Here is a 21169-nt window from a genome sequence, read left to right on the forward strand (position 1 = left end):
ATCCTCCCTTCCGGACACCTCGGGGCCCAAGTGCGATTAGATATGCGATAAGTAGTCAAATTCCCCCTTCCCCCCCTCCCCCAACACGAAAAATAATAACTATGTACAAAAGTATGTAACAATACATTGTTGTTTCACTAAATACTTTAAACCAAATGCCATAGAATACTGGTAATACAGCAACAATAAATATACATACCCACTAAGTGTCCACATGTTTCTCTCCATATAATAATAATAATTCATAATTATGATCTTGGAATAATGTGTGAATATGGTGGTGTTAACTTAGGGTTGAGTTTTTGTTTGGTTAGGTTAGGTTATGTTTAGTTAGCTTTGGTTATCTTGAGATGATTTCAGGGTTTAGCGTTTCCGTGGCCCGGTCCTCAACCAGGCCTCCTTTTTGTTACACACCCTCAGGAAGTAGCCTGTAGCAGGTGTCTAATTCCCAGGTACCTATTTACTGCTAGGTGAACAGGGGCATCAGGGTGAAAGAAACTGACCATTTTATTTCTACCATCACCGGGGATCGAACCCGGAACCTCAGGACTACAAATCCGAAGCACTGTCCACTCAGCTGTCAGGCCCTGTGCATGGTTAGGTTAGGTTAAGTTTGGTTTAGTTAGCTTTGGTTTTGTTAGCTTGGCTAGATTTGGTTAGGTTAGGTCAGGTTTGCTTTGGTTAGCTTTCTTTTGGTTAGGTTTAGGTAGCTTTGGTTAGGATTGGTTTGGCTAGGTTTGGTTGGTTTTGGGTAGCTTTGATTAGGTTAGCTTTGGTTAGGTATAGTTGGGTTTAGCTAGGTTAACACTATCGCGCCCCAAGCGTGCGCTCCGCGCATATGCATGAAGTAGCCCATGATAATTCTCGTGCTACGTTGCTCGTTTTGGTATCATTGTGTTCACAATAGAATTCCCTACAGGTGTATATGCATATAAGGTCCAACAGCCAAGCCTGACTCCCCACAGCAAAACCTAATGTCAGCAAAAGTTATCCATGAGCGCACAAAATCAGTAAAATGTCCATAATCGTTTCAGTTTTCTCACTTTAATTCTCATGCTACGTCGTTCATTTTGGTATCAATGTGTTCGCAAATAAATTCCCTGCAGGTGTATGTGCATATATTGTCCAAAAGCCCAGCGTGACTCCCCTTAGCAAAGCCTAAATTTACCCGTGAACGAGAACCAATTATCACACCCGCAACCTAATGTGTATACTCGTTCAGTTTGATAACATCAATTTTCGTGTTACGTCGCTCGTTTTGGTATCAAATTGTTTGCAATATAAAGGTGCGTATTTTAAAACTAGTCCCATAATAATAAAGCAATAACTGGAATTTGAACAAATATTTTAATTTTGGATGCTCATCATCACAAAATTATTTATATCTTTCCAGTGTTGTGACATAAATTTTTGCGTTACATCTTTCATTTTTGGTATCAAATTGTTCGCAATGTAAAGGCGCGCATTTTAAAACTAATCCCATAATGCTAGCACATTAAATAGAATTTTAACAAATATTTTAAAATTTTGACCAAAAACGTATTTATAATCTTTCAAGTGTTCTAACATCAAGTTTCGTGTTACATCTTTCATTTTGGTATCAAATTGTGCTCAATCTAAATGCGCTTATTTTGAAACTATCCCGAAGTCGATCGGATAAAAAATGAATTTTACACAAATATTTTTGTATTTGACGCAAGCGCTGTCCAGGGCTAGGACTCGAGAAAAAAGTGGACGTGAGCGATGTCTAAAGCGAGTGATAGTGTTAACATATGCCAGTTCAAACTTATTTCATTGGCATTATAAATTTGCTCAGGAGAAAGTGAATCACAATCTCAAATTTGGACACATTCCTCTGCACGTCTGTCCACCACACAGGAGACATCCCAGATTCATCTTCCTTTATAAACTGAATGCTTTGATAATAGATCATAGCAATATGTTTTCTCTTAACTTCACTGCGTGTTGAAGTCTTTAACAACATATTTCTTGCATTTCCAGATGCACTAGTAGTAGGATGCAAAAAATATGCAGAGATATAAAACAGAGAGAGAGAGAGAGAGGGAGGGTTTTGTCCGCTGCAGGTAAACACAAACAGCGGCGCCATCGGCAACTTTGTGGCCGGCCATGGAACTACATAGGCCTCTCCGGGGCTGGATCTCAAACGAATGATCGAGGTCTGATAGCAAGGTTGGGGAGTGTACTATTCATATCCTCAGAGCAATATTGTCCCATCATATCCTAATTTTTCCCACAGTGGGCAATTTTATTGAACAAAGTTTTAACTTCAATATAATGGATATCTACCAGGAAAAAAAAGTTTGTAGGGAGATTCACCTTGTCTAGATTATGTATCATGCCCAATGCTCTGAACAATGTTTTACAAAGGTAGCCCAGTCCATACCAAAGTGAACCAAAAACTATACCAACTCCAAATAAAAAGAAACTCAAATTTTTTTTATTATTCTATATTCTTGATGGGTTTCCAATACCAGCTATCTTTCCTAATGTTGCACCTATCTACTGAAATGTTTTAAAAATACAATCTGAGCAATATTACAGCATTGCCATTCATTACCTGATTTGGCCATGCTCTTTGGGCAAATTTTATTGAATAAAATTCTTATTTCCACCTGTCAACCAGGCAGGTATTTCCCACTCTGTCCCTAAACCTTGTTTTTGTTGGTCACTTCCTAAAACCCATTGTGCCCATCTTAGTCACTTTGTAATTTTCTGGCATTCCTGTCTCCCTTCCATCATTTGTTTCGCTTCATTTAGGGTCCCTCTTAAGGAGTGATTCTTTTCCTTATACTTACCAATTCTTCTAATCACAAACATTATTTTTGGTTGCAAGGCATTTCTCTTATTCCACTCATTGCCTCATTCAGTAATGAAGTCAAATTTAATTACCTTTTGTCAGAAGTACATAGCATAAGCTTTTTTCTCTTTTTTCCGTAGATGAAAATGACTGGAAACAGTGAAGATTATTACAACCTCAAAAACTCTCTCATAAATGAAGTACTTAGTACAAAAAAAGGAATTCCTATCACCATGTGCATAATATACATGGCTGTATGTCATCGACTGGGCCTGCATTTGGAGCCTGTTAACTATCCTTCTCATTTTGTCATCAGATGGAAAATACCAGGGTAAGTGTCATTCTGGACAGGTGTGTAAGAATATATCTTATTCAAATGTTTTCTTTAAATTCTTTTAAGGCTGCTTTGTCTGTAAAACCAGATTTATGGCAAATTTGTGGATAATGTAAGGCAGTCATACTACTGTTAGTTGGGTTGTTTGTACCTGCAGTTTAGCTTGCAGGATGTCATAAAGATGACTTTCATTATAAATTTATACAATAGTGGCAGGGAGATACTTTTATGTATGAATTTGCTATCTGTATTGTAAACACTTGTGTACAACAGTTTAGCAAGAGGTCTAAATGAATTAAATAAAGTTTCACGTTGTAAATATTCTTAAGAGAGTAGACATTAGGTTGTGAATTGTCTAGTGGGTCATAACTCTGTGGAGCCTCGTCAACAATCTCTTGCTTTAGAGTTTGAGCATGTGGCTGGAGTGGAGAAAATTTGTATTACTGTATGTCCAATCACAGATTCCTCACAGTCTTTCTGAATCATCAAACGAATGAGGTACTTGATTCTGATGCTGATCTAAAATAATGGTTACCTGGGATGAGATCTAGCTCTTTGGCCCCATCTCCTAGCTACCTGAGCTGGTGCATTGAAGCTCATTGTTGTATTTGATCTTGACACTGTGACTGGAAGTGCCTTCCACTACTATCTGTTCTTAGAGTTCTTCTGAGCTTGCACTTATTGCCAAGACTTATTTTTACAATTTGATTTTCACTTTTTCTTCAGTCAACTCATTTACTGTTGCTGGAATCACTATTGTAGACAAAATGAAATAGGAAGGTAAATCTTAATTTTTACCCACGAGCCAGTTGTGGCTACATTTCTAGGTGGCAGGGAATAAATTTTGTATTTTTATATATTTATTTATTTATTTATTTATTTATTTATTTATTTATTTATTTATTTATATATTTATATATTTATATATATATATATATATATATACAAGAGTTCTTACATTCTTGTACAGCCACTAGCACGCATAGCATTTTGGGCAAATCCTTAATCCTATGTTTCCCAGGATACGACCCCACCAAATCCTTTAACAACCAGGTACCTGTTTTACTGTTGGATTAAACATAGGCTACAGTTAAAGATTTGTGCCCAGTAAATCCTCCCCAGCCAGGATACAAAGCCATGACAAAACGCTCGCGAAATGCCAGGCGAGCATTTTATCACTAAGTCAAGGGGATTTATATTATTGAAACTAACCAAGTTAAAAAGAAATCTTGTGTTTTGATTAGTTAAGGTGTATGCTGTAGATTGGTAACCGAATGTGGCAAGTGCTCACTCGCCACACTGCCCACCATCTGATGTGACCATCACAGGTGGAGGCTGGGGAAGGATTAATAGTTTTCCCAAGATTTCTTTACATGTTCCACAAATGCTTAAATAAAAAAGCAAACAGAAGGGGACACAAATAAAACATTAATGTATCAAGATAAAAGAGTTTCATGGTGGGTGAAAGTGATCAGTGGACAAGGTGTGGTATGACTGAGGAAGTAAGATCAGGTTAAGAGACTACCTCAGTACACTCCCACCCCTACAACCTCCTCTTTTGCACCACCTTCCCACACTGAAAGTAGTAGATGTAGACACCACCTCTATCCACAATTTATGGCCAGATTCAATAAGGAATTTGAATGTCGGAACAGTTCAATTGTGATGCAACAGGTACAGCACACTAATAGGTAGGGTATAAAGAACTAGCTAGACCTCTCCCTTGTAGACACTGATAGGTAAGTACTGATAGATATTACCTCCATATCATTTCCTCCTCCTCACCCACCACCTCTCTTCCTGCTCTTTACTTCCTGCTCCTCTCTTCCTCCTCATCCTTCTCCTTCCTTTCTCCTCCTGCTCCTTTCATTTTCCTCCTCCTTCCTCCTCCACCACAATCCTCAAAGTGGATAGGGATAGTTTATTTTAATTGAAATGTAGACAAAACTGTATAAATGAAAGCTGGAAATACAAACGTGTCAAAGAAATATTGGCTGTTGAGTTAAGGGGCGAGGTTGAGGCTCGTGTGCGCCACACAGCCAGCATGAGTGTTAGTCCGTTAGAACAACAGAATAGTGTTAGTCAAAACACTAGAAAAAAATAGTTAAAGACAAATGGGTTGAACACCTAGAAAGTAATGACATAATGACAGACAGAGAGTATGGTTTTCGAACAGGAAGATCCTGTGTAACAACTCTTTGTTTTTATGATAGAGCCACAGAGATACTACAGGAAAGAGATGGTTGGTTGACTGCGTTTGTCTAGACCTAAAAAAGGCTTTTGAGAGAGTCCCACACAAGAGGGTGTTCTGGAAACTGGAATATGCTGGAGGGGTGATAGGGAGACTTCTGACATGGAGGTTATCTTGAGATGATTTTGGGGCTTAGTGTCCCCGCGGCCTGGTCCTTGACCAGGCCTCCTTTTTGCACCACCCCCCCAGGAAGCAGCCCTAACAGCTGTCTAACGCCCAGGTACCTATATATTGCTAGGTAACAGGGGCATCGGGGTGAATGAAACTCTACCCATTTGTGTCCGCCTCCACCGAGGATTGAACCCGGAACCTCAGGACTACGACTCTGAAGCACTGTCCACTCAGCTGTCAGGCCCCCTTGATGCTTAAAGGAAAATGATATTTTAACCCTTAAACTGTGCATGGCGTATATATACGCCATGAGTAACATGTCCCACGGTGCGCATGGCGTATATATACGCCATAGGGTGCCAGGCACGATTGAAATGGCCCGCGGCTACACGGGGTTCACATTAGCTTCCTCAGGGCTCTTGTCAACAGACGCCATTTAAAAAATAAAATCGTGGGTAATATTCTCAGGTGTGAGAGCCACAGTACTGTTGGAGCAACCAAGGCTGGCGCACGCAGGATGAACGAACAGCATTGCTGTTCAGCTTGTGACCACAGCATCGCCGAAAAATGTCAAAATAAATATATAATTGCTTTTACTGTATTTAGTGATGACAATATTACAGATGACCCCTGACTGTGATAAAAATAACCAGGGTTGTGATAATAGCAGGATTGTTGTAATAATTAGCGCTGTGGGAGGAGTGATGCTGAGGGACGGAGGGAGATTGCATCGTTTGCTGATTGTGTGGCCCACTTGTTATTGTCTGCATTCACCATACCAGCTCAGTGGTTTTCTATGGTGAACACAAATGTAGATACTTATATATAATGTTATTTGCTGTAATAACAGCAAAAGGATTATGCTGGGAGGAGCCATTTGGGTGACAGAGGTGGCGTCGTCTGTATGATTTGTCTGGCTGTGTAGAGCAGGGGTCTCTAAACTATGGCCCGCGGGCCACATCCGGCCCGCCACATAATTTCATCCGGCCCTCCAAACAAATCCCTGTGTGGTGGCCTTGAAAAAATAATTATCGTACGAATGGCATCGCAGAATTATTCAAAGCTGGGGCTGCTGACTGGTGGCACTCAACCCGAGTCAGTTTTCCTCTCTCTCGATAGTGTGACGCACAGATACTAATACTGGTAGGTATGTGTTGTGCATTACAACCAATCAGTTGTGTATAACTGTATATTGTGGGGATGGAGGGCGAGTGGGGCTTCGCTGCTTCCGTTTCAGGGAGCACAAACACTGTACAATATTCTTTTCTCTGTACTTTGACAATGCCTTTATCTTAGTTATACAAAATAGCAATTTCATTTTTTGTTCCTCCGGCCCGCATAAATATGGGAAATATATAATGTGGCCCTTACATTGAAAAGTTTGGAGACCCCTGGTGTAGAGGGTGGCCACTGTGCTCTTTGGGCACTCTACAAGCTTAGGTGTACAGTTACAGTGCATACAACATGTAGATACTGTACTTATATATAATGTTTGTGTGTATAGTGTAATAACACTGCAAACAGTATTATTGGGGGAAAAAGTTTAGTGCGTGTGACCTTGAATGAGTGAGGGAGCCGCCAGCTGACTGTGTGTAGCGACGACTCTTAGTGCCAGAACTAACTATATCAGCTTAGTTGTACAGTTGTGGTGAAAAAACATATAGATTCTTATATATAATGTCTGTATATTGTGAATAAAATATAAAACAGGATGGTGGGGGGAGAAAGTGGGCGAGTGAGGCGTTGTTGAGGGAGTGGCAACGAGTGGCCGGCTGGTGTGTGGTGGTCACTCCTTGTTGACTCATAATACCAACTTAGTGGTTCGTTATTGTGAACAAACCATGCAGATACTTATATATAACGTGTGTATAGAGTGTAATAGCAGCAAAACTATTTGTTTATTGTTTTATGAACATAATAATTGAATCACTAATATGCACACCATACTTTTGAGTATAGCAATTATTCACCACTTTTATTATATAAATATATTACAATACACACTATTGAATAATATTACTGCAAAAAAGCTAAGAAAAAATCAATCAGAGACATTGAAATAATTAGGTGATAATATCTTTGTGGCAACTCCCACCTGTCAGTTAAAGTGACGCTGACCGGCTCTGACGACCGCTCTGTCAACGCCTACTTTTTGCCAGACTTCCTCAGTCTATTGCGCCCAAAATATGTCACCTACGATTTTTTTTTTATATTTCCCGTGCTCAAGGAACACAAATTAACATTTTTAGAAGACGAAATAATTTTTTAGATTTTTTTTTCTTGCGCACAGGGGTGTAAATGTCCTCAAGACCCCCTTAGCAGTGGAAAGGTTAAACAGCAGTTGAAACAATAAGGATCTAGCAGGTCTCATTTCCAGTTTGGTTGATTTGACTTGTTGTGTGCACATGAAACAAATTATTTAATTTTGTATTATTGCCACATCACCTTTCTATAGTTGATGCATTTTTGTATTTAATCTCATTTTGTAATATTTAAATAAAGTAATTATGAGGAGAAAGTGCTAAGCCAGATATATATAGCTGAGAAGAAATATGAGGACAAGAAGCTGGAATACAATGGAGGGAAGTTGATATTTACTTTTTAAGTGTTTACAATTTGTATGATGAATTGTTATTTTCCTACAAAATTAATATTTCATCTCTTTGCTGTTTCACAGAACATATGAGTATGAATATATAGATGCATTCAATAAGGGCCAACGCCCTATTGCTAAAGTGCTTCGGGGAGAGATGCCAGAAGGTGTTGGACTAGATCAGATGCCCCTGACATCATGTGGGCCAATGCAAGTATTTCATCGGATGATCAGAAACATTATGAGTGTTGCCCAGATGCAAGGTCATATCTTTGAACATATTGAACTTTTTTGTCCTGCTACAGAGCTGATGAGTCTACTGATCCCTGCTGATCGTAGTGTCCAAGGATTATTACTGAGGTACGTTTTGATAATAGTTGTACAATGTATGTCTTTAGGAGTTCATAGATTTTTTGTGTGGGGAGCCATTACGGTTCCCCGGAGCTTACCAAGCTGATGTGTACAGTATGTATTAGACCATGGCATCAGTCGATTGGAGTTCTTACCTACCGGGAATCATGAGCCAGAACCTGACCCCCCTCAGAGAGGTACATGAAGCAAGGGCCTATGGAAACCCCCCCATGTATTTGGAAGCATTCCATGTCTGCCATCGACTGGGGTTTGGCACCCAGAAAGGTAGGCATAACAAAACAAACCCCACATGGTACAAAAATTTTTTTTATTGCTACTGAAAACCGAACAGAAAGGAAGGGAAGGGGGCTGGACGGCAATTGCCCACCCTTGGGGACTGTTGGGGTGTTCATCGCCATTGTTTGACTTTGGCTAAGAGGTGGTGTCATTGCTGGTAGGTACTGTGCAGCTTATCTCCCATTATACACAGCGACCGGTTCTGTTCCTTCTAGGGACGTTGTGCTTTGGCAGGGTTTTCTTTTTCTTTTTGTTTCTTTTGCCTGGTGGGGATTTGCCCCCTTGGTTCTGATCTACCTTCTGTTGTATCAGTGTTCCTCTGCTAGGCCCCCGTGATTGCACACATCACAGGGGTTCAATTTTTAGCAGTTCTCTTGGTAGTTTGAGCCTAACGGTTAGCAGTAGCAGTAACTCAAAATTATCGTAAGTAGGGGCAATCGTATGTCGAGGTGCCACTGTATTTAAAACCAAATTCTATGGTATATTTTCATTTTGAGTTCACAAGGTTTTTGTTCTCTCAGGTATAGCACGGCTTCCTTTTGAAAATGAGTTTGAGGCTGGGGGACATAAGGAATAAGATAGATGTGGTTAAAATTTTTTGCAGACCTGTTCATTTGTTAGTTGTCTATTCAACCTGTCCTCCTAAAACTAATGTCGCTTTTGGCCATTTACCAGTATGGCCGAAAGTGGACGTAATTTGAAAATGAAAAAAAAATGAAAATAAATTTTGGATTTTTTTTTTTCGACAACAGTAAGTTATGGATCCTCTGGTAGGTTAGGTGGGCAGGAAATTCTCATAAAGTTTCAAAGCGTTATGAAAAACGTTAATTGAAAGTTTCCGCTCCTAACCTTACTGAGTAAGCCGGACGACTCAAACATAAAACGGGACAGTACGTCACTTTTGTGAGTCGATTTCATTTCAAATTACGTCCAAATTTGGCCATAGCGCGCATACGGGCGAAAAGTGACGTTATTTTTAGGAGGACGGGTTGGTCTATTATGTTATGGGTTGAAATTAAAATTTTGCCAAGTGAAATTAGCTCATAGGAAGTGGAAAATGCATTCTGGAAGCATCTCTGGTTGCAATGCATTGGATTTGGTTCCATACATTTAGTTAAATTGAGGTTGTACTGTACACTAATTTTTTGACTGAATGTAACTTGGGTTCACTTATTTCATACTCCATTTTGTTTTACTGAATGATAGGTATTGCCAGATACTAGAATATTTGGAAACAAAAGCATACTCTTTACAATTATTGAATTATATTGTAAAACATTATAATCATTCCTATATGCTGATACCATTGAATAATATGTTAAGAAATGTTTGTAAATTAAATTAGAGAAAATACATGATTTGCAAGGACAATTCACTTGCTCAGATGTAAACATTGATTGAACTGGTCTTATTTGATTTGATTATCAAATGTCATTATAAATGCTTCCTGTTATTATTATTATTATTATTAAATAGAAATTTATATGGTGAATTTAAACAAAGCCTTAAAGAAAGAAGGGAAGCAACATGTGATGATTCTTGTGCATGGAATTGTATTGATCCCAGTTCCTGCACTATTCATTGTTTTGGGAGAAGCTGGAATTGTTTTTGTGAGAGTTGTAAGAGTGCTGAATTATAAAATGTTGACGTGAGTATCAACAAAGTCTTATCTTTGGATAGCAGCTGATTTTATGTAATAATCAAATACAGTATTGAATTGCAAAGTATATAAACAAAATTTTTCTGTGGGGAGCCCGGTCGGCTCCCAGAACCTAACCGAACTCATACGCTATATTAGTTTGGAGTCATTAGTCACAGGAGTCCTATGCCTACTGGGAACCACGAGTCAGAACCTGGTCCCCTCAGAGAAGCGCAGGGACCAATGGCCTACAAGCACTTTACATTTAAAATGTCATAATTATCATCGACCAGGGAAGCACCCAGAAAGATAGGCAAAACAAAACAGACCTCAATCTGGTGAAAATTGCGACCTACTGTACGTCCGAAAAGGGCAAAAGAACTCTCCCAGGAAGAAAAAGCAGCACTTCATCCGACTAGCACTCCCGCTCGTTAGTGCACCCCAACCAAGGAGGGAGGGGGAGCCGGCTCAGCCCAGCATGCCAGTTCTTGATCGAATATGCTGGGGTCAGCTTGGTTTCTTCTGGCCTCAATTTCCTGTTCTGGATTTTTCCCTGTGTAGCTGTACCAGCAGTGTGTGTGTACTCACCTAGTTGTGCTTGCGGGGGTTGAGCTCTGGCTCTTTGGTCCTGCCTCTCAACTGTCAATCAACTGGTGTACAGGTTCCTGAGCCTATAGGGCTCTATCATATCTACACTTGAAACTGTGTATGGAGTCAGCCTCCACCACATCACTTCCTAATGCATTCCATTTGTCAACCACTCTGACACTAAAAAAGTTCTTTCTAATATCTCTGTGGCTCATTTGGGCACTCAGTTTCCACCTGTGTCCCCTAGTGCGTGTGCCCCTTATGTTAAACAGCCTGTCTTTATCAACCCTGTCGATTCCCTTGGGGATCTTGAATGTGGTGATCATGTCCCCCCTAACTCTTCTGTCTTCCAGCGAAGTGAGGTTTAATTCCCGTAGTCTCTCCTCGTAGCTCATACCTCTCAGCTCGGGTACTAGTCTGGTGGCATACCTTTGAACCTTTTCCATTTTAGTCTTATGCTTGACTAGATATGGACTCCATGCTGGTGCCGCATACTCCAGGATTGGTCTGACATATGTGGTATATAACGTTCTGAAAGATTCCTTACACAAGTTTTTAAAGGCCGTTCTTATGTTAGCCAACCTGGCATATGCTTCTGCTGTTATCCTCTTGATATGAGCTTCAGGGGACAGGTCTGGCGTGATATCAACCCCCAGGTTCTCCCTCTCGGACTCTTGAAGTATTTCATCTCCCAAGTGATACCTTGTATCTGGTCTCCTGCTTCCTACCCCTATCTTCATTACATTACATTTGCTTGGATTAAACTCTAACAGCCATTTGTTCGACCATTCCTGCAGCTTGTCCAGGTCTTCTTGAAGCCTCAAGCTGTCCTCCTCTGTCTTAATCCTTCTCATAATTTTGGCGTCGTTTGGCGTGTGGTATGGTGGCCAGGTGTCTTCTTGTACGCGGAGCAGCATGTGCCTAGGGTGATCTTCCCTAGGTGCTCCATAAATACTACCCTTGCGTTTCAAGGTTAACTTCCGTGGGGCGTTCGGGACTCGCTCCCATTTGAGGACTTTGTCGCTTGGCATTGCTTTCGCCCTTGGTGTACGTTGGGGGGCTCGGACTTTCCATCTTGCCCCGCATGGGGAGTGTTATTGCTGAGTGGGGCACACTGTAGCTGGTGCAACTTGCACATGCAGCGGCTGACAATGCTGTCTGGCTGCCAGTTTGTTTTTGTGTCTTCGGGGGTTTTCTTTTTCTTTTCAAGCATTTTTGCTTTTTGTTAACGGAAGTGGTCTGCCTAGCTTATTATTAGGCAAACCTTGGTTGTTTTGGTGTTCCTGCTCTGTTGCCCCCGAGGTTTCACGGCTCCTGCTTGTGGTCGGTTTGCCTGCTGACTGACAGGGTACAACCGGCTTAGCTACCCCCAGTGCCTGTGCTTTCCATAGGGCTTACTCACCCTATGGGCCCTGGAAAACCCCAGTGATGGGGCAGGGGGGTTCATGGATGTGTGTTCAGTCTTTTCTTACCTTGTGCAAAGTTGAAGGTTGTTCGTTGCCCCTGCCTCAGGGAGACAATCATTCTTACTGCCTCCATCATGCTGCCTGTTGGGTCAGTGACACCTATGACCTGGAGTCTTGCGGGACTTGTTCCCAGCTTGTGCTTCTATTTACCCATTCCTCGTCTGATCCTTTCATGGATCAGGCAGTGGCTGCATTGCATGCTTGATTTTCCTTGTTGCAATGGGCCAGGTTGGTGGCCTGGTTGGAGGCCCCGGAGGCTTATTCAGATTCGTCCTTCCAGAATTCTCCTTCCTCTTGGATTTTTCCTGGGGAGGTTCAAGAGGCCCTTGGTGCGTACCTCCTGCGAGACCTGGTTTACGCCTCTGTGATGGATCCAGCTTTATTTGAGTTCAGTTCTTCTTTCCCATATTGGGTGCATTATGAGGTTCCAGAGTCTACTTGACTGGCAGACTGCTCCTTTTTCTCTATTGGTGCGGCTTTTGTTGTACCCGCACGCTTGAGTGACAAGAGGTCTCTCTCTTATGTTGCAGGTATATTTTTTGGGGGGAGGGGCTTGCTTGAGTTCCTCAATGAGTGCCTCTTCACCCCTCCACTTTTTCGTGATGTGGGTCTGGTTCAGTTGCATGTTCAGGTCCCCACTCTTTCAGCTACTTTGTTGGCTGATAACCTTCAGACTCGGGTCATTTGATCTCGGTCTTCTGGAGCTGTCTTCAGATTGGCTTTCGGAGGATGTGGGGGCATCGAGTGAGGGACCTTTGGATGGGGTTCTGGTTTTGGCTGCTGCAGTGGCATCGTCTGCCCTGCTGAAGTTTTTTGCGCTGATCCGATCGGTTTCTATGTTTTTCACCTCTCGTCTTGCATGTTGGCAGGCTGTCCTTGCTCTCTCTCTTTGGATTCGGCTTGAGCCCCTGGCTCTGCAGTCTTCTTCACCATTCTGTCCTTTGTTGTTCCCCGAGGACGGAGTTGCCCCATTTTTGTCAGTGGGTTAAGCAAGTTGCTGTCTTTCCATATCAGACTTCTTGTACTCCGGGGGGAGGGGGGGTCATTCCAGGCCCTCTCATTTGGGTCGTGCCAGGGCTCTGGTGTCTTTTGGTCAGGGTACGCCTTTGGTGCCAGTTTCTTCGTCAGTGTGTTCCCCAGGGCCTTCTTCATCTGGTCAGCGCAGTGCTTGCTCTGTGCTGCGATTGGCTTCTTGGGGTCAGCGTCGGCTCTTTTGCAGGTTGCCCTGTTGGCGGGGTAATGGAAGGGAGGCTGGTTCTTTTTGCCTGTGCTTGGTCCCACGACTCATGAGCTTTTCGGGTCGTCTCTTCTAGCCTTTGGGGACGTTGGGCGGACCTTTTTCCTATCAGGAGTGTCGGGTCTCGTGGGTCAGGCTTCTTCCCCGTCCCTCTGTTGGGTCGTCTTGGAGTAGCTTTGCTTGGGAGTGGTTGAAGCAACCTCGTCTCTCACGTGAGTTTTCTGCCCGTTTCCAATTCTGAAATGGGCCCGTGCGGATCGTGGGTTTTTCTGGACTTGTCTCGTCTGAACTAGTTGATTCCTTGCCCCTCCTTTCGGATGACCACGTTGTCCCAGGTTTGGCTTCTTCTCGAGCTGGGCACTGGGATGATTTCCCCTGGACCTTGCACAATTGGACAATTGGACAATTGCACATTCCAGGACAACATGGATTTAGAGCAGGAAGATCCTGTCTGTCACAGTTACTCAACCACTATGACAAAATCACAGAAGCCCTAGAAGAAAAGCAAAATGCAGATGTTGTATACACAGACTTTGCAGAGGCGTTCGACAAATGTGACCATGGGGTGATAGCTCACAAAATGAGGTCAATGGGAATAACTGGAAAAGTAGGATGCTGGATACTCAATTTCCTGTCGAACAGAACACAAAGAGTAACAGTCAATCAGATAATATCGAGTCCAAGCGATGCTAAAAGCTCTGTACCTCAAGGTACAGTCCTTGCACCGCTACTGTTCCTTATTCTCATATCTGATATAGACAAAAATACACGTCACAGCTTCGTGTCGTCCTTTGCAGATGACACAAAAATCAGCATGAAAATTACCTCTGCTGAAGACATTGAAAAACTACAAGCAGATGTCAAAGTTTTTGATTGGGCAGCAGAAAATAACATGATGTTTAACAGTGATAAATTTCAGGTACTCAGGTACGGCAAAAATGAGGATCTGAAACATAATACAGGGTACAAAACACAATCGAATCTTCCCATAGTAGAAAAACAGCATGTCAAGGATTTGGGAATAATGATGTCTGACGATCTAACGTTTAGGGAGCATAACCAAGCAAATATCGCGTCAGCCAGAAAAATGATCAGATGGATTACGAGAACTTTCAAATCCAGGGATCCCATCACAATGGATGTACTCTTAGTTACTTGTGTTGTCCCGTCTCGAGTACTGCTCAGTACTCACTTCCCTCTTCAGAGCAGGAGAGATTGCTGAAATAGAGGAAATACAGAGAACATATACGGCACGCATAGACGAGATAAAACACCTAAATTATTGGGATCATCTCAAAGCTCTCCACAAGTAAACTCTCTAGAAAGGAGACGAGAGAGATACCAAATAATATACACATGGAAAATACTGGAGGGCCAGGTAGTTAGCTTCAGGAAGCCGACAGGGCTCCCCACAGAAAAACCAGCGTTGAATGTAATTAAACGCTATTCTCTGGGCGAGCCCAGGAGGCACTTGACACCCTCCCTCCCTCTAGTTGGTGGTCTTCTTTCATCATTCAAGAACTAGAGTGGTGCGCTGCTGACTCCCTCTTTCCCTTTTGGTGGGGGAAGAACTAATGAGCAGGAGTGCTAGTTGGATGAAGTGTTGCTTGTTTGTTTTCTTCCTGAGGGAGTTCTTTTGCTCTTTTCAGACGTAGGTCGCAATTTTCACCAGATTGTGGTCTGTTTTGTTTTACCTATGTTTCTGAATGCTTTCCTGGTTGATGCCAATTATGACATACTTTAAATGTAAAGTGTTCGTAGACCATTGCTCCCTGCGCCTCTCTGAGGGGTCCAGGTTCTGACTCGTGGTTCCCAGTATGCATAAAGACTCCTGTGACTGATGACCCCAAACTAATATAGCGTATGTCAGTTCATTTAGCTTCTGGGAGCCTCCGGGGCTTGCCCAGAAAATGGTGTTTCATTACATTCAATGCTGGTTTTATTTGCTTATAGGATATACTACTCATTAGAGGTTCACTATGATCGCATTGTGACTGGGTGTCGACGTCTGCTGGCTCAAGATGCCTCTCCAATATATGAAGAAATGTTGTCAGAATGTGAGCAGATATTGAAAAATCAGAGTGTAGCACCAAAACCCATTGAGCCAAATTTTAGAAGCAAAGAAATTGCTTATGCCACAGGACTAGTGATGCAGCACAAGCGTTATAACTATACTTGTGTAATATTTGGATGGGATAAGGTGAGTGGAATTCTCTCTCTAATGCCCCTTTTTGTAGAAAATATTTGAATGTGCACTTACTGTAAGTGTTCAAGTAAAATTTTCTTAATTCATGTCCCATATTTTTTTTAAATTTAGTTATTATGACATTGAAATAGTCATTATTTAATGATGAAACATTTTTTATGAGTGACAACTCTTATAGGAGTGCAAGATGCCACCTGAGTGGGTCCATCGGATGGGTGTGCATAATCTTCAATACAAGACCAAGCAGCCCTTCTATAATGTTCTTGTCTATGACGGCTCACACAGGTACGCTTCTGAAATTATGTACTTTGTGCTCAACGTCTGTCATAACTACTGTAATTATGAATGCTCAGCAATATATTTTCCACTTGGGTTGAAGTACAGTTCCACAATATATGATTATGACAAAATATATGTATTGCCATGATATTCCCCAGGTATGCAGCTCAGGAGAATTTAGAAGTGGCACTACAACCAACACCTGTTACTCATGCAGATGTTGGTAAGTATTTTAAGGTGTTTACAGGCACGCACTACATACCTAATGCTGAACTGTTAAAGGAATATCCAGAAGATGAGGCTGTGAGAAATGTGATCTTGAGAGCGAGAGGACTCTTGTAGCATCTCTTCAGTACAAAATAGTAGAATACAGCATACCAATGCTATAATTTTATACAATTTTACTGAGAGAGATTAATTATGCATTGTATTATAAACTGTAGCCACAGTGTACTTGAACTAAGACTTAGCTGTATTTAGCATAATCTTGTTGAGGTGTAAACATCTTGTATAAATGGTTTATACAAATACAGTACTGATAATTAATAAATGATGTAACCATAAATTTAACATTGTGTAAATATAGTTTTGCATGAGAATGAAGTGCACTAATCAAGGGAAATAATAACCCAATATTTTGAAAACATGAGGAAATAGATATCAGTCTACATTTCCTCGTGTTTTCAAAATAGGGGGTTATTATTTTCATAGTTTTGCATGTTGACATGCATTTTTGTCTTCGTCTCTGTCTTTAGGATTGTCTGTCTCGGTTTGCGTGTCTCAATCCACAACACGACTAATTTGTGTTTTGAACTTATTTGTGTGTTACCCTACCTTGCCTGCCCTTAACTGGAACAGACTTTCTATATCCACTTCTGTTTCCCTCTGCATCCTATATGTTGTTCATGTATTCCCTTGGGTTCTTCTTTTAGTGTTATTAGAAGAGTCCTCTTAAGCCTGTCCTCAGAGTTCAGTTCTTTTGTCTCTGGTGTTGGTATTGTAGCAGTTCTCCGGATTCTCAAGTTTTGTTCTTATCCTACACACGGAGGGGGTTTCATGCTGATGTTGCAATTTCTAGGACTGGTCTAGCATTTGCTGTGTATAATACTCAAGACAATTCCTTAATCGGATGACTAAATACTCTCCTTATGTTTGGCATTAGTTTCTAGGAGTAATATCTAAATTATGAAATCAATGTGGGATAAGGAAAATCTTATCTAAAATATATTGGAATGTAATCACTTGTCTTTCAGTACCAAAGAAATTTGTTTACTAATAATTTTAGAATTTAAATGTTTGGAATTGAAATATTTCTTGTATAATCATGCAGAAGGTTCATTACGGGGTTCATCTTTTATGGTCAATCAGAAAGTCAATTTATGGTCAATTTTATGGTCGATTCATCATTCATTAATGCTGCCAGAAAGTAAAAATTTAGAAGCATGAAATTATTAAGGCACATCATAATATAGATGAGCACAAGGATAGTAAATGAGTGTAAAAATAGCAGCTGGAGGTAGTACTGTAGGCAGACAATGAAAAGTATAACTTGTGTATTACTTTTTCAACTGCCACCATTGCAATGGCATATCAACTCGTATACACATGAGATGTGCAATGAATAATCTAGCTATGAATGACAGCTTTACAGCAGTTATCATAGTGAAAAAATGTTTGTCTGAGCAAGGGCACAGTTGTAAAATGTAATTAATTTTGATATACAGCTGTATTTCATTTTGAATGTACTTAGTTTGTACACAAATTGTGCTCACAGATTTGTTACTACTAGAGGTTACAGGAGTACAGGCTTCCTGACTTTTTATTCACAACTAAGCACTCTTTCCCATAACTTAGTGAAGCCTAGCCCTATTAGTTTCCCAAAAACTTGATCCATTGATTGATTCACAACCAGGTGTTCAGTCACTGCTGGGTAAATAGGAGTACACATTGAAGAAACTATGCCCAATTGTTCCTCCCTGGCCATAGCTTGAACATAAGTCAGTCTCACTTGTGAGGAGGGTTGTGTTAAGGCACTAATCACGGCAGCAGAAGGTGCTTATATTGCATATAAGCCTGTGCCCAAATTAATGGATTTAGTAGCACAGCTATATATGAAGATTTGTAATAAACAAGAAAACTTATTGTAATAAGGAACTACAAGATGTCAAGTTTGGATCTTTGTGTGTTGGGGGGGGGGGGGGGAAGCTGTCTGTCCCCAGAACCTAGAGGTTAATGTGCTCTTGTTTACAGTACCAATATAACCATTTTTAAGCTGAGAAGTAAATTTCTAGTCTTGTTCTGTGAAGGTTAAAGGGACACACATTGTAGAAGTGATCTAGCCTGTCTTCAGTGGGAAAGAAAATAGAAACGAATCATCTGTGTCATGTAGGTAGACCAATAAATATTAGTTGCCGTCCACCTGTTGGTGCTACCCCACTTGTGCCTTCCAGTCAAAATTTCTTATCTATGCAGTTCTATCTTATCCTGCACTGCATTTTATTAATTGTATCATGCTTTTTCTTCCAGTTATTCTCATTTTGTCCTTCTAGCTTTTCCCACTAAAGACTTTCTCATGTGTATTATATGCTTCCTAAAGGAAATCCTTTTACATATTCTTGCTTAGCAGTGCAAATTTGTGGTTACCGCAGTACAAGCAGTTGGCAACTTCTTCACTTACATGATAATTAGACAAATATGTTGAACACTGCCTGAAAAGAATGGAGAAGACTCAAAATAAGGCTCTAGAAAATGGTGTTTCTAGGGGGAACAAGGCATAATGAATGATAGCTTTGATACTATTCAGATGCTTGGAATGCAAAGGTACATTCTCTGGGTGAAGGCATTATGGGCAAAACTGTACAAATGTATGTAAAGGGGTGTCTTCATTTTATAACATATATAAGGGTTTCTTGTTATTGAAATATCAATGATAAGCCTTCAAATATTCCAGATGTTGTTATTTAAGTTTCAAATACCAGAAAATAAGTTTTGTGGAGGTTTCTCCAGTCTATGATATAAATAGGTATTGTTCTGTACAACGTGGGAAAATAAAGAACTGGACCTTTGCCACTTGCATATGAATGTCATGTGATATTTTGTTTGTGTATTTCATGTCTTGGATGCCACTGATAAACCAGTAGACTATTACTGTGAAGTTGATGTCTTACATTATAAGAGAAGCAAGTTGCTACCCGGCTCATGGTTGGTGCATTCAGTGTAATAAAAACTGAGAAGTGTGTGGAGGTGGAGCAACTGGCCAACAGTTACAATTACTTAGCATCTGCCTTCATCACTTGGCCATTTGTTTCTTCAGAATTTTTGTTATTTTGCTGTTTATACTTCAAAGTATTCTAAAATTTTACCTTTTTAAGACCATTTATTTAATATAAATTATAAGTGTGCTGAAATTGAGTAAATATTCAGAGAAAATTTAAACAAATAAGAACAGGAAATCTGTTTTATCAGTTACAGTAATAGTACCCCCACCCAGTTGCTTATAGTATTTTATTTATTATTAATATGTATGTATGGCCAAAGGTTGTCAAGTATGTTGCAAGTTTAGTATCAATAGTTTTACATATCAAGATGCGTTTGAAACAGTGTTAATGGTTTAATTAAAATGGCTCAATTTAAAAATTATGGACTAGTCCCTTTTTTTGTTAAAGATAGCTTAATTAATTGCCTCATGTTGGGTATTGGTTGAACTTCCCAGTAAGTTCATTGCATCTGTGATGAGTTCTCTCAGATTCTTTCAGTGAATAAGTTTAGTCAGTTAAAACTGACCATTCTGCAATGAATTAGATACAGTAATTACATAATGTTTCTGTGTAAGAGTGAAAGAGGTTGGCTGTCATGATGGCAATCATACTGATGTTTTATCAGTGTCTAGTCACCTTAGGTTAGAATAGGTATCAAGAGTAGGACATTTTCAAGTGAAAAAATGCTATACATTCTTTACAATGATTTGTTACCATACTTTTGTTATTGGAATGTGATTTATTGCCTGTATCCCAAGTTCATGTTTCAATAAGCTACCATAACTTATGTCATTGGTTCAGTGAATTAGCAGTTCTGCCTTTGTGATGCAGTCATCTGAATAATAAGCATTTGGTAGTGTATTACTACTGTTTGAAATAACTTGCTTCCTGCAATATACAGGGTTTTCAACCTGTATCATTTTTACTGTCATAATGTTTGTTTATAAAAACATAATACAGTATATAATTTTGTCCAGAAACTGACCATGTGTGTATGTGTGTGTTTACTCTGTAACAATATAAATTCAACCTTGTACATTTTTAAGCTACTGTTTATGAAAATTTATATGTATATAAATATATATACTGATTTTTCATTTTTTCCTTGTTAATAATGTTCTGTGGTACTTACATTTGTTCCCAACATGCTTACCGTACAGACATTTGATTCAATATACCATTAAGACAGACTTGCAGTATTTGGTATTGCATATTTGTTTTGAATATCCAGTGGCCAGGCATTCATCAGTCTGTCAATTTAACTCAAATTCTTACCTTAATGATGGTATAAAGCAGGTAAATTATGTCATCCACATAATCTGCAAGTCAGTAGTTTTCTCCACTGTATGAACTTTATTATTTTAATTGTTGCAGCCAGTGAGGGCCAGTTTGTGCTCTCCATACTCATCATATTATTACACATGTAAGCTAAGGCATTTAGGCAATATGTTTACATACTTTTCAGCATTAGATATTACAAGGTAACAAAAGTATTGCTGTTTATAGTGTGTCAGAGTTGGCTCTGATTGTACGTAGTAAGGGAAAATGTGGATACAGTGTAAGAATTGAAGTTATTATATTGTTAACAATAAAGTGATGTGCTATTCATACAACATTAGTTTAGATCTATCTCTAAATGGCTGAATTTTCACTATAAGATGCAATGTTCTAGTGAATGATTGTGTCTTGGTTCACACACTTTAGATTTTGTGTGATCTAGATCCCCACATAAAATGAACTGT

General features: G+C 40.1%; 1 protein-coding gene across 1 annotated transcript in view; it reads left to right on the top strand.

Moving 5' to 3' along the window:
• Nucleotides 1-20509, top strand: part of LOC123763526 (F-box only protein 21) — a 45499-nt gene extending 24990 nt beyond the window's left edge. Inside the window, exons 5-9 of the mRNA XM_045750660.2 lie at nucleotides 2959-3149; nucleotides 8192-8467; nucleotides 15639-15885; nucleotides 16070-16176; nucleotides 16329-20509. Coding sequence (XP_045606616.1) covers nucleotides 2959-3149; nucleotides 8192-8467; nucleotides 15639-15885; nucleotides 16070-16176; nucleotides 16329-16512 — 1005 coding nt within the window. The 3' untranslated portion in view covers nucleotides 16513-20509. The remainder of the gene's footprint in view (nucleotides 1-2958; nucleotides 3150-8191; nucleotides 8468-15638; nucleotides 15886-16069; nucleotides 16177-16328) is intronic.
• The last annotated feature ends 660 nt before the right edge of the window (nucleotides 20510-21169 follow it).

This window comes from Procambarus clarkii, chromosome 52, assembly GCF_040958095.1.
Source record: "Procambarus clarkii isolate CNS0578487 chromosome 52, FALCON_Pclarkii_2.0, whole genome shotgun sequence".
In the NCBI taxonomy this organism is placed as follows: domain Eukaryota; kingdom Metazoa; phylum Arthropoda; class Malacostraca; order Decapoda; family Cambaridae; genus Procambarus; species Procambarus clarkii.